This window comes from Entelurus aequoreus, linkage group LG05 (assembly GCF_033978785.1).
Source record: "Entelurus aequoreus isolate RoL-2023_Sb linkage group LG05, RoL_Eaeq_v1.1, whole genome shotgun sequence".
Classification (NCBI taxonomy): domain Eukaryota; kingdom Metazoa; phylum Chordata; class Actinopteri; order Syngnathiformes; family Syngnathidae; genus Entelurus; species Entelurus aequoreus.
Window position 1 is genome coordinate 82,629,119 of NC_084735.1, and position 15,134 is coordinate 82,644,252.

The window sequence follows — 15,134 nt, forward strand, 5'->3', positions numbered from 1 at the left end:
TTTGCTAATGCTAATGTAGTGCTGTTTTTGTTTTAGCCCAAGCAGCTGTTCTGGAACGCCGACTGCTCCAAGCGCTGCAGGTGCATCGGTCGCAACCTGATTCAGTGCGACCCGAGGCGCTGCAAGGCGGACGAGGAGTGCGCCCTTCGCCACGGCGTCCGCGGCTGCTTCGCCCGGCGCTCCGGCCAGTGCGTGGTGTCGGGCGGCGGCGTGTTCAAGACCTTCGACGGGGCCTCGCTGCGTCTGGCGGCCTCGTGCTCCTTCGTCCTGTCCACCAACTGCCACAAGCTGCCCGACGTCTCCTTCCAGCTCATCGCCAACTTCGACAAGGGCGGCGCGCCCAACCTCACCACCATCTCGCACATTTACCTCTACATCAACGAGGAGAACATACTCATCTCGGGGAACACCATCAAGGTAGATTGAAAGACCGCCATTACCGTATTTCCACCCTGATAGGTGCCATACCTGAACTTTACCTATTAATACTATTGTTAGTAGTAGTCTTATTCATATTAATAATACCAACAATACAACGTACACTTCAACTAATAAACACCTCACCTCAAATAAACACCTGCTTTCATGAAATAAAGAGGTATTGGAGGTATAACTAGGGATGTCCGATAATGGCTTTTTTGCCGATATCCGATATTGTCCAACTCTTAATTACCGATACCGATATCAACCGATACCGATATATACAGTCGTGGAATTAACACATTATTATGCCTAATTTGGACAACCAGGTATGGTGAAGATAAGGTCCTTTAAAAAAACATTTTTAAATAAAATAAGATAAATAAATTAAAAACATTTTCTTGAATAAAAAAGAAAGTAAAACAATATAAAAACAGTTACATAGAAACTAGTAATTAATGAAAATGAGTAAATTTAACTGTTAAAGGTTAGTACTATTAGTGGACCAGCAGCACGCACAATCATGTGTGCTTACGGACTGTATCCCTTGCAGACTGTATTGATATATATTGATATATGATGTAGGAACCACAATATTAATAACAGAAAGAAACAACCATATTGTGTGAATGAGGGAGAGTTTTTTGGGTTGGTGCACTAATTGTACGTGTATCTTGTGTTTTTTATGTTGATTTAATACATTTAAAAAAAAAAAAAAACGATACCGATAATAAAAAACACGATACCGATCATTTCAGATATTACATTTTAAAGCATTTATCGGCCGATAATATCGGACATCTCTAGGTATAACCATAATAGATTTGTCAAAAGCGGTCTAATAATTTGTATTATTTAGCATGCTAGTATGCTAACATTAGCATGGCAACGTTTCCAGCTAATATCACACTTTTTTGTCTAATTCCCCAGCCATACACCCTAGAGTCATATAACTTGGAATGTGACACGTGTCAACTGTTAGCATTCTAACGTTAGCATTTTAGCACGCTCACATCAAAGGGCTAACTTTTTTTTGTTGCAAATTTTACGCTTTTTTTTGTCTAATTCCGCAGCCATACACCCTACAGTCATATAACTTGGTATTTGAAACATGCTAACTCTATGCATGTTTACGTTAGCATGCTTGCATGCTAAAATTCAAGTGCTAGCTTTTTGAGCTAATTTGGCAACCGTTTACCCTACAGCAGGGATCCCCAAACTACGGCCCGCGGGCCGCCCGCCAGAATCCACAATCCGGCGCGTGGGACTTATATATATATATATATATATATATATATATATATATATATATATATATATATATATATATATATATATATATATATATATATATATATATATATATATAATTTTTTTTATTATTATTATCTTTTTAAATCTGTCCTTTGTAATCCATTTTCTACCGCTTGTTACTCTCAGCGTCTCCTAGCCACTCCGGCAAATCCTCGGCCAGAGGTCCAGGGCACAGATAGCAGGCCCATCAAAATTTACGCTGGAATTTTCTCGTTTTATTTATTATATTTCTTTGCGTAATATTATTTGCGTAATATTGGGATTTTTTTTTTTTTTTTTAAAGATGATTTTTACAATAATTCGGCTTATAGTGAATTATTTTTGGAATAGCTATTATGATATTTATTTGTGTCGTATTATTTGTGTAATTTTACCAAATGTTCTTCTTTTTTTTTTAAATACATTATTTTGGCTCTTGTCACTCCAAAACATGAATCTATAAACATAAATAAATAATACATAATATATAAGCAATGGTATGAATTAACTATTTGTCATTAAAATGGTATTTGTTTATGCATATTTTGATATTTGAATTATTATTATATTTTCAGTGTCTTTAAAAACCTACAATTTGTACAATTAATATTACATCACATGTTTATCTTATGAATGTGATGTTGGAATAATACATAATGCTCAGGTTTACAAATGTCAATATAATACTAATTATAATCACACAAGGGACATTTAAGTTACACTGCCTGGGAAATAAAATATATTTATAATACGCAAAATTAATATTACATCTCATTTATATTTTAGAAATGTGATGTTATATTACTTTTTGCATTGTAATGTTAATTCATACTCTTCCTGAGAAATAGAATATATTTAAATGCAAAATTAATATTACATCACATTTATATTTCATAAAGATATAATTTTAATTTTATAACATTAATATTATTATTATAATGACTACATTTTTTATAAATAAATATATCATATTTATATTTGATAATTGTGATGTATTACTAATTTTATAATATAATATTAATTAACACTCTCCCTGACAAATAAAATATATTTATAATATGCAAAATGTATATTATATCACATTTATATTTTATCAATATAAATGTGATGTAATATTGATTTTATAACACTAATATTGTAAATAGCATGACTAGAATTAATTATAAATATAATATATTTATATTTTATATTTTGTACTTGTGATGTAGTACTAATTTTATAGTATAATATTAATTAGCACTCTCCCCGAGAAATGAAATGTATTTACAATATGCAAAATTAATATTATACCACATTTATATTTTGTCAATATAAATGTGATGTAATATTAATTTTATAACAATAATATTAGAAATATAATAACTAGAATCATCCATAAATATGGTACATTTATGTTTTATAATTGTGATGTAGTACTAATTTATAATATTAATTTTTACTTTTCTTAAGAAAGAAAATATATTTATACCGGTAATATGCAAAATTAATATTATATCACAGTTATATTTATGAATATAAATGTGATGTATTATTACGTCACATTTAAATGTTATAAATGTGATGTAATATTAATTTTATAACATTAATATTATAAATATAAATGACTAAAATGTATTATAAACATATATTTATATTTTATAATTGTGATAGATTACAAATTGTATAATATAATATTAATCCGCAATCTCCCTGACAAATAAAATATGTTTATAAAATGCCAAAATAATATTACATTACATTTATATTTTATGAATATAAATGTGATGTAATATTAATTTTATAACAATAATAATATAAATATAATGACGATAATTATTTATAAATATATCATATTGATATTTTATATTTTATAATTGTGATGTAGTAGTAATTTTATAGTATAATATTAATTTGCATTCTCCCTGAGAAATAAAATAAATATATAATATGCACAATTAATATCATATCACATTTATATTTTATACATGTGATATAATATTATATAAAGATATTACACATACGTACATAATAACCTTGTCTGTATCATTGTGCTCGTAGACTGCAATGTTGTCAATATTGTTGTATTAAATTGTCCAAATGTAACTGTGCTGGGTTGCCCACAGGTGAACGGCACGCCGGTGTCCGTGCCGTTCGTCACCGGCCTGATGACCCGCCTGTCCACGTCCGAGGGCTTCGTGGACATCGACTCGCCGCAGGACATCCAGGTGCGCTACAACCGCTTCAACACGCTCAGCATCACCATGGGCCAGCGGATGCAGGACAAGCTGTGCGGCCTGTGCGGCAACTTCAACGGCGACCCCGGCGACGACTACATCACCTCCACGGGCAAGGCGGCCGCCAGCGCTCTGGAGCTGGCCCAGAGCTGGAAGACCAACGGCATGCAGAACAGGTGGGGGGGACCAACATGTACACCCTGTTGTATGGTGGGATACATTATGGTGTTCTACAGCCAGGCATTTCTGGTTTGATAATACATTCGATAGTCATTTTCTGTATGTATTCTAATATATATATATATATATATATATGCAACTTGTCCAGGGTGTACCCCGCCTTCCGCCCGAACAGCACCCCCCGCAACCCCAAAAAAGTGACAAGCGGTAAAAAATGGATGGATGGATGGATATATATATATATATGATTTTCAGTATGTTTTATATACGTGTAAATATGTAGTTAAATTGAGTATTATTATCTTCTTAAAGGCTAATCGAATGAGTGCTACGTTTTTCTATGGTGTCATCTGGTGGCTATCTACAAGAACACACCATGGCAAACAACATGGTGTCTTCAATTCGTTAATATGACGTTTAATATTAAAAAACCAAGTAAACATGAAGTGAAGTAACACTGCAACAATGACAATAATAAGTACATTATTGTGGAAAACCACCATATAACTCACTGGTCATAATTTATCATCAATATTATTTTTGTATATTTTATACATTTTATGGAATGTGCAACTTGCTATTACAGGGGTCCCCAAACTACGGCCCACGGGCCGTATCGCAGGAAGTCCCAAGTTTTTTTTTTTAAATAAAAAATTAAAGAGTTTTTTTTTTTCTTTTGTTTTTAATTATTATTTTTAAAAATCTGTTCTTTCTAATCCATTTTCTAACACTTGTTACTCTCGGTGTCTCCTAGCCGCTCAGGCAAATCATATTGTCTAAAAATGCATTTTCCCATCGATGTCAAGTCAACTTTATTTATATAGCACGTTTACGACAACTTTTAAATTGAACCAAAGTGCTTTACAGGTTAAAAAAGCATAGAGCAAAAAAAAAAAAAAACAACAAACAAAATTTTTTTTTAAAAATAACGTGATATCATCGCTCTCGATATATATATATATATATATATATATATATATATATATATATATATATATATATATATATATATATATATATATATATATATGTATGTATGTATGTATGTATGTATGTATGTATGTATGTATGTATGTATGTATGTATGTATGTATGTATGTATGTGTGGGAAAAAAATCACAAGACTATTTCATCTCTACAGGCCTGTTTCATGAGGGGTTTTCCTCAATCCTCTGAAAAATCTCCTGAGGATTGAGGAAAACCCCTCATGAAACAGGCCTGTAGAGATGAAATAGTCTTGTGATTTTTTTCCCACACATACATATTACGCTCTACCACGGTATCGAGCACTATTTTTTGGATAATCTAATTAAGACATATATATATGTATATATATATATATATATATATATATATATATATATATATATATATATATATATATATATATATATATATATACAGCCCAGCCCCCGACCCGAGTCAAAAAGTTTGGGGACCCTTGTGCTATTACCTTTATTGATTTTATTTTATTATTTTTATTATTTTTAACAAGCATTTAAATTCCTTGAATACAAATTCCACAGCTTACAGACTGAAAATAAATGTATCTTTACAATTACTTTGTGCCAATATAAATCAACTAAATTAATATGAATATGTTTCTCAACCAAACAAAACTAAATAAAAAGACATCTTCACCAATTTAGTCATATTTTTTGCGCTTCAACTTCTCTATGAGTTTAGCTCCATAGTTCGTCTGTTTGATTGATGTTGTCATTACTGCCACAAGTGGTGGAAAAGTGCATTACCGCTGCGGCCCACACGAACCACAGCTGAAAAACAGATATTTTTTGGCGGGCCTCTAGGGGGGCGTTCGCTGCCTGACTAACCGGTTAAGAAACACGGCTCTGTAGAGACTTTCTATGGCGCTCTCTGGTGGTGGTGGCCTGAAACGCACTTCCTGTGAAGAAACACGTGCTTTTTTAAAAAACACAACCTTGCGTCCCCGTTAGGTGCGACGTGACCCAGTACGTGTCCCTGGCCCAGTCCTGCGCCAACACGGCAGTGCAGGCGCTGCAAGGTGACGACGCCTGCCTGAAGCTGACCGAGCCGAAGGGCTTCTTCCAGCCGTGCCACGGCCTGCTGGACCCCAGGCCTTACTACCAGTCCTGCTACCTGGACGGCTGCTACAACCAACGCAGGGCCCAGGTGTGCGGCTCGCTGGCCGCCTACGCCGAGGCCTGCCGCTCCATGGGCACCCTCACCACACGGTGGATCACCCAGGAGAACTGCTGTAAGGCGACACATCATAACACAATAATTGTGTGTGTGTGTGTGGCAGCTAACGTTGTGTGTGGACCAATGTCTTTAGCAGAATGGATCTACGACCCCTGTGCCACAGAGACCTGCACAAACTTCACCTGCGAGCAGGAGAACGGAGGCGACCTGTGCGGATGTCCCGAGTTACCCAGCAGCCCCGGAGGTGAGTGCACACGAAACACATTTGTATGTGTGAAATATGGACGGCACAGTAAAAATAGTATTTGGCCACCTGTGCAACAAATCCAGTCGTGGAATGTCCTCGCTCCTAAATATTACAAAGTCAACTGTCGGCTTTATTATAAGAAAAGTGAAGAGTTTGGGAACAACAGCAACTCGGCCACCAAGTGGTAAGTCACGTAAACTGACAGAGAGGGGTCAGCCGATGCTGAAGCGCATAGTGCAAAGACTTTCTGCAAAGTCAGTTGCTACGGAGCTCCAAACGTCATGTGACCTTCCAATTAGCCCACGTACAGTACGCAGAGAGCTTCATGGAGTGGGTTTCCATGGCCGAGCAGCTGCATCTAAGCCATACATCACCAAGTCCAATGCAAAGCGTGGGATGCAGTGGTGTAAAGCAGTGGTCCCCAACCACCGGGCCACGGACCGGTACCGATTGGTACCGGGCCGCACAAGAATTTAAAAAAAATATATATATTTTTTTTATTTTTTTTATTTTTATGAAATCAACATAAAAAACACAGTATATACATTCTATATCAATATTTCTATATCAATATATATCAATACAGTCTGCAGGGATACAGTCCGTAAGCACACATGATTGTATTTATTTATGTAAAAAATAAATAAATAAATAAATAAACATTTTTAAATACACCAGCCCGAATATCGGATATCGGCAAAAAGCCATTATCGGACATCCCTAATATTTATATTACATAATTGTAGTATTAATTCATGACATTGGCTAATTTTAATTCATTTCATTTAAAAATTATTTATCCTACAAGTACTATTATTGGAAAAACATGTTTTGAGTATTTTAATCTTTAAGGTCATTTTCATTCCAGTTTATTTAAAATGTTTATGTATATTTCAATAGATACTGTATGTCACCATGTTCATTTTTAGAAAATAATTATTGCATGGGCATCCATTAATTTTATTTAAATTTTTTCAATTCCTATGGCATTCCTCCTATATTAAGTTATACTAATGGAGAACCAATCCTAAAATATTTTCCTATTTTAGGTCATTTTCCTTCTGTTTTATTAGTATTTTATATACACTTTAGTACATATTTATATAATTGGCATTCCCAAATTATTATTTTTCAATTTTAGTTGTATCTCTAATCAATATTTTGTTGTATTGTATTTTTTATTTTATTTATGGGATGCACAGTATCTGTCAAGATGGGTTATATCTTAAAATTGTTTTGTTTTTTTGGTATTGTAGCCCATTTATTTTTTTTGTAGACAGTTTTTTATTATATTTTTTATTTACCATTATCCATCCATCCATCCATTTTCTACCGCTTGTCCCGTTCGGGGTGGCGGGGGGTGCTGCATTCGGGCGGAAGGCGGGGTACACCCTGGACAAGTGGCCACCTCATCACAGGGCCAACACAGATAGACAGACAACATTCACACTCACATTCACACACTAGGGCCAATTTAGTGGTGCCAATCAACCTATCCCCAGGTGCATGTCTTTGGAGGTGGGAGATACCCGGAGTGAACCCACGCAGTCACGGGGAGAACATGCAAACTCCACACATACCATTATCATTTTTTTTTTATTTTTTTTTTACAAATATATTGTATTGTTCAATTCAAATGAAAATATAAGGTAATTTTTTTTTATTTTTTTTTATTTTTATGTTTCCTAGTAATTTATCCTATAGGCATCCTCAAATTTTCATTATAGTATCTTTTTTTATTATGTATTTATTGTTTATCATTATTCATTGTTTATTTATTATACATTTCTATTCAGTGTCATTCATTTTATGGCATTTTTCATGTGTTAACGTTACTCTGTTACAAATAACAAAATAGTTCAGTTGAAATATACACTACCGTTCAAAAGTTTGGGGTCACCCAAACAATTTTGTGGAATAGCCTTCATTTCTAAGAACAAGAATAGACTGTCGAGTTTCAGATGAAAGTTCTCTTTTTCTGGCCATTTTGAGCGTTTAATTGACCCCACAAATGTGATGCTCCAGAAACTCAATCTGCTCAAAGGAAGGTCAGTTTTGTAGCTTCTGTAACGAGCTAAACTGTTTTCAGATGTGTGAACATGATTGCACAAGGCTTTTCCAATCATCAATTAGCCTTCTGAGCCAATGAGCAAACACATTGTACCATTAGAACACTGGAGTGATAGTTGCTGGAAATGGGCCTCTATACACCTATGTAGATATTGCACCAAAAACCAGACATTTGCATCTAGAATAGTCATTTACCACATTAGCAATGTATAGAGTGTATTTCTTTAAAGTTAAGACTAGTTTAAAGTTATCTTCATTGAAAAGTACAGTGCTTTTCCTTCAAAAATAAGGACATTTCAATGTGACCCCAAACTTTTGAACGGTAGTGTATATATTTGATGTACTGCATGTTCTGAACTCCTGTTTCCATACCCGTGTTTATTGCATTGAGGTGTGCCACAGCAGGACTAAAGTTAGAATTTTTTTAGCACTCCGCCACTTTGTTTTTCTATGGACCGCTGTTTTTCTATGGACCGCTTGTTACCTCAAAAGGTGATGTGTGCGTGTCTTGTCAGGCGACGACGACGTCATACAGGCCGAGGTGACCTGCAGGCACGCCCGGATGGAGGTGTCCATCTCCAAATGCAAGCTCTTCCAGCTGGGCTTCGAGCGCGGCGACGTCAGGATCAACGACGAGCACTGCGCCGCCATGGAGGGCGAGGACTACATCTCCTTCCACATCAACAACACCAAAGGACACTGCGGCTCCATCGTGCAGGTCAGGGCGCTTGGGAGCCCACCTCAGCGACTCACCGTTGCCTCCTGAGGCTCAACGTGGTGTTGCAAGACGATGTTGACGCTGTGTTTTGTCCCGGCAGTCCAACAACACGCACATCGTGTACAAAAACACGGTGTGGATCGAGAGCGTCAACAACACGGGGAACGTCATCACGCGAGACAAGACCATCAACGTGGCGTTTTCCTGCGCCTACGAACTGGACCTGAGGATCTCGCTGGAGACGGTCCTTAAACCCATTCTCAGGTCAGCAGCACACCATTCCCTAAACCAGGGGTCGACACCCCAAAATGTTGAAAGAGCCATATTGGACCAAAATACAAAAAAGCCGCAAAAAATTTAAAGTCTTATATAAGTGTTATAATGAAGGCAACACATGATATACGTATCTATATTAGCTATATTAGCCTACTATCAAAGTTTGACGCAAATCTTTGTTGACAAAAATGTTGAATTTTAATTTTTATTCTACACATTAAAATGTGTAAAATGGAGGCTCCTCAAAGGGTGAGATAACTCCTAGAAAATACTGGCTTAGAATGGCCAAAGGTATAATAGATGTGTGTGTCCAAGTTTAAGGAAACGGCAGGCTGTCTTCTTCTAATGGATTTATTACAATCTTTGCAAGCTGGGTAACGTTTGCTGTGGTCTGGAACAACATGGCGCACAAACAACTATCAGAAATGCAGAATATTGCATACAGATAATGTGTCATGAGACATGCAAATATAAATTAAACACACAGAGGACATAAGTAAAGGAAATTAAATTAGCCCAAATAAACCTACAAATGAGGCATAATGACATACTTGCCAACCTTGAGACCTCCAATATCGGGAGGTGGGGGGTAGGGGGTGGGGGGGGCTTGGTCGGGGGTGGGGTGTGGGGTGGTTGGGGGCGTGGTTATTTACAGCTAGAATTCACCAACTCGAGTATTTCATATATATTTCATATATATATATATATTTATATATATATATATATATATATATATATATATATATATATATATATATATATATATATATATATATATATATATATATTTATTTATTTATTTTATTTACATAGAAAAAAAATTAAAAAATACTTGAATTTCAGTCTTCCGTTGGCTATCCATTAGATGGCAGTATTGTCCTGTTTAACTTCTCCGTTCATTGGGCAGGCAAAGCCTCTATTGTGGGGAAGCGGACGTGAGAACAGGCTGTCCCCACTCAGTCTCAGGTCCACTTTGAGCTGGAGGGGGCGTGGCCTCCAGCTCCGGCTGAATACCGGGAGTTTGTCAGGAGAAAATCTCTGCCGGGAGGTTGTCGGGAGAGGCGCTGAATACCGGGATTCTCCCGCTAAAAACAGGAGGGTTGGCAAGTATGCATAATGATGCAATATGTACATACAGCTAGCCTAAATAGCATGTTAGCATTGATTAGCTTGCAGTCATGCTGTGACCAAATATGCCTGATTAGCACTCCCGCACAGTATGAAACGTTTGGTGGACAAAATGAGACAAAGAAGGAGTGGCATAAAACACGTCTTTCTGTGGCAGCATCGGAGAAAGTTGTACATGTAAACAAACAACGATGAGTTCAAGGATCGCTGAATTTAGTAGGACAAAACGGTGCTTGCCAAATACTCTCATCAGTGAAGCATGTTTAACATAAAGAGAGGGATTTCTAACAATTAGGAAGGTTTGTGGCATGTTTGTCCTCCTACAGAAAACAAAAAAAAAATGTTCTTCACCTTTTTCCATTTTCACACATCTCTGCAAGAGGTCAGGGAGCCACAAGAGCCGCAAGTTGCTGACCCCCGCCCTAAACAGATAAGGAGTCCGATACAGAAACAAATGAGGCATAATGATGCAATATGTACATACAGCTAGCCTAAATAGCATGTTAGCATTGATTACCTTGCAGTCATGCTGTGACCAAATATGCCTGATTAGCACTCCACACAAGTCACTGACATCAACAAAGCTCACCTTTGTGCATTCACGCACAGTATGAAACGTTTGGTGGACAAAATGAGACAAAGAAGGAGTGGCATAAAACACGTCTTTCTGTGGCAGCGTCGGAGAAAGTTGTACATGTAAACAAACAACGATGAGTTCAAGGATCGCTGAATTTAGTAGCACAAAACGGTGCTTGCCAAATACTCTCATCGGTGAAGCATGTTTAACATAAAGAGAGGGATTTCTAACAATTAGGAAGGTTTGTGGCATGTTTGTCCTTCTACAGAAAACAAAAAATGTTTTTTTCTTCACCTTTTTCCATTTTCACACATCTCTGCAAGAGGTCAGGGAGCCACAAGAGCCGCGAGTTGCTGACCCCCGCCCTAAACAGATAAGGAGTCCGATACAGAAACAATCATTTTAATCCATGCGCTTGTCGACTTCCGATTAAACCAGTGATTCTGGTATGCAAGCTCCATCTAGTGGTATGCTAAATAATTACTTAATTAAATATTTAAACACAGTGTTACTGTTCAAACTGTGTGTGATGTTACAGTGGCCAAAAATATTAAATATACTTGTAAATAAAAACCTCTGCCTTGTTTTTTAATGAATACTTAGGCTTACTGCGCTACCGTAATTTAATGTTGGTCATTATGGGGGTACTTGGAGAGCTAAGTGTTTTTCTGATGGGGAACTTGGTGAAAAATGTTTGAGAACCACTGGTCCAAACATTTTGTTCGGAAATAACGCAAAAGTAAGTCAGATGAATGATTTTTAAAATGACTTTTTCCTGTGAAATTATACAATTATTTTTTATTCGTAACATTGCGACTTTTTCCTCATATATATTGTGACTTTTAAAAAAAAAAAAAAAAAAAAAGTAAGATATGGTAAGAAGGAAATTTTATGAGTAAATGTTACTCCATGACAATAAAAGGTCTAAAAACATTTTTTACAAGAATAAAGTCGTGTAAAATTTGCCTGACTTTCTGCTCATAAAATTGTAAATTTTTCTCGGAAACGGCTGTTTTTTTTTTTGAGATAACAAAAGTAGAGATCTCAAAAAAAGAAACATTTACAGGAGAAATTTCATGAGAACTAAAAGTCATAATACGTCCACTTGGTTACTGTAAACCAGTCTTTTTTCCTTGTAACATTGCTCGTTATTTCCGTAAAAATGCAACTTTTTCCTTGTAAAAATATCATAAAAAGATAATTTTATGAGCTAATCATGAAAACAAAATATCTAAAAATGTTATAAGAGTATAAATCTGTGTAAAATTCATATGACTTTCTGCTTGTAAAAATGCAACTTTTTCCTTGTAAAAATATCGTAAAAAGATAATTTTATGAGCTAATCATGAAAACAAAATATCTAAAAATGTTATAAGAGTATAAATCTGTGTAAAATTCATATGACTTTCTGCGCGTAAAATTGCAACTTTTTCTCTGATTTTTTTTTTTTCCAGTTAAGAAAAGTAAAGATCTAGTAAAAAGATTAATTTATTATGAGAACAAAATGTCATAAATATAAATATGTTAATAAAAAAATATAATAATTGTGAACTTTTCCCCGTAAATATTATGACTTTATTAAAAAAAGGATATCGTAAAAAGATTATTTTACGAGCGAATGTTGTGCCATGACAACAAAAGGTCTAAAAAAATGTTCAATGAATAAAGTCGTGTGACATTTGAATTACTTTCCGCTTGTAAAATAAAAGTAGAGATCTTGTTAAAAGATACATTTACAGGACAAATGTTGTGAAAACAAAAATTCATAATACTTCCACTTGGTTATAGTATAGCAGTCTTTTTTTCCCCCGTAACATTGCTCGTTAATTTCTGTAAAAATGCGACTTTCCTCCTAAAGATATCGTGAAAAGATAATTTTGCGAGCGAATGTCACACCAAACAATAGCTCTAAAAAAATGTTACAAGAATAAAGTTTCAAAAATTTGAAAGACTTTCTGTTTGAAATTTACAACTTTTTCTCGGAAATGTAGAGATTGGTCTTTTTTCAGATAAGAAAAGTAGAAATCTTGTAAAAATATCAATTTGCTGGAAATATGTTATGAGTACAAAAAGTCATACTAATCCCACTTGATTATAGTAGAGCAATCTTTTTCCCCCGTAACATTGCTCGATATTTCCGTAAAAATGTGACTTTCCTCGTAAAGATATCGTAATAAGATATTTTTACGAAACTGTTACAGGAAGTGTCAGGAAGTGTTTTTTACCATTAAGTTGAATGTGCCAGTCTTGGCTTTTGTTAAGTCGTACGAGGTTTTGCCCACTTATTAGTAATGTACTAGACCCAGGACATGTCGGGAACGCCTCGGGATCCCCTAGGAGGAGCGAGACCAAGTGGCTGGGGAGAGTGAAGTCTGGGCTTCTCTGCTTAGGCTGCTGCCCCCGCGACCCGACCTCGGATAAGCGTAAAAAGATGGATGGATGAATGAATGTATTGTACTTATTACACACCATCTTAGTTGTATATCCAATTGTCGTATTTGGAAGTATTAAAATCACCCAATAAAATCACCAATGCTAACGAGTCGCATGTATATGGCATATCCAATGTAAATTAGCAGTGAGCTAACGCATGCTAATGCGTTTATTTTGCTACATAGAAGTTGGTATTATAAAGTTGCCACTCTTTCCTCATAAAATGACGATTTTTCAAACGAGAATACATATATTTTGAAAACCATATTTTTTACTTTATAAAACGTCTAGTAGAATCGCAACTTTTTCCTTCCTTCCTTGAAAATGTGACTTTTTTAATTTAATTTTTCATGTAATGACCAAAAAAATTATTTAAATATACAAGTAGTATTTTTTTGTGTGTGTGTGATTGAAATTGTTACTTTTTTGTTACTTTAAAATAACAAAATAGTTAATTTTGCAATAATACCGCTGGTATATTATGAGAAAAAAGCCAAAGAAGAAGGTTGTATGACAAAAAAAAGGAGAAATTTTCTCATAATTTTGTCTTAATTTTGGTCAAATTTAAAACAAATTGTGGTAATATTATGGCATAAAAGATGCACTCTTACGAGAATCAAAATGTTACAGTATGTTATGACCCCCCAAAAAAATCGAAATATACAAGCAAGTATTTTTTTACGAGATGCAATTTTGTGTGATTGAAATTGTTACTTTTTTGCCATAAATATTGTGACTTTAAATATAACAATAAAATAACAAAATAGTTAATTTTGCAAGAATACAGCTGGTATATTATGAGAGAAAAGCCAAAGGAGAAGGTTGGATGACAAAAAAAGCAGAAATGTTCTCATAATATTGTCTTAATTTTTGTCAAATTTAAATTTTTTGTGGTAATATTATGACATAAAAATGCACTCTTACAAGAAAAAATATGTTTCAGTATATTATCAACAAAAAGGAAAAATACTTACGAGTAATATTTTTTACCAAAAAAAGTACTGTATGTGATTTTTGGACAATTAAAATTTAAAACAATTTGCACAGTCAGCATTTCTCCGTGTCCCGCCCTCCAACAGCGTGATCAACCTCGCCCTACCAACCCAGGGTGGGAACTTCATCACTAAGATGGCGCTCTACAAGAACTCCACGTATCGCCATCCCTACAGGGAGGGGGAGGCGGTGCTGAGCACGCGCGACATCCTCTATGTGGGCGTCTTTGTGGACGGCGCCGACGAAAACCAGCTCCACCTGGTGGTGAACACGTGCTGGGCCACGCCCTCGCGCAACAGCAGCGACCGACTCCGCTACGTCATCATCGAGCGAGGGTAACCGCCCTTTTGGCGTTCTTCAAGCTTATACCTGCTTAACGTCCCCTTTCCACAAAAAAAAGGTGCC

The 15,134-nt window shown here is 35.5% G+C and overlaps 1 protein-coding gene across 1 annotated transcript in view; it reads left to right on the forward strand.

The window, feature by feature from the left end:
- tecta (tectorin alpha) overlaps positions 1 to 15,134 on the forward strand; it is a 104,582-nt gene that overhangs the window by 83,047 nt on the left and 6,401 nt on the right. The window contains exons 27-34 of the mRNA XM_062046686.1: positions 37 to 417; positions 3,816 to 4,102; positions 6,062 to 6,342; positions 6,421 to 6,531; positions 9,120 to 9,322; positions 9,423 to 9,586; positions 14,816 to 15,064; positions 15,130 to 15,134. The exon at positions 15,130 to 15,134 is cut by the window's right edge and continues 158 nt beyond it. Of these exons, the coding sequence (XP_061902670.1) occupies positions 37 to 417; positions 3,816 to 4,102; positions 6,062 to 6,342; positions 6,421 to 6,531; positions 9,120 to 9,322; positions 9,423 to 9,586; positions 14,816 to 15,064; positions 15,130 to 15,134 (1,681 nt within the window). The remainder of the gene's footprint in view (positions 1 to 36; positions 418 to 3,815; positions 4,103 to 6,061; positions 6,343 to 6,420; positions 6,532 to 9,119; positions 9,323 to 9,422; positions 9,587 to 14,815; positions 15,065 to 15,129) is intronic.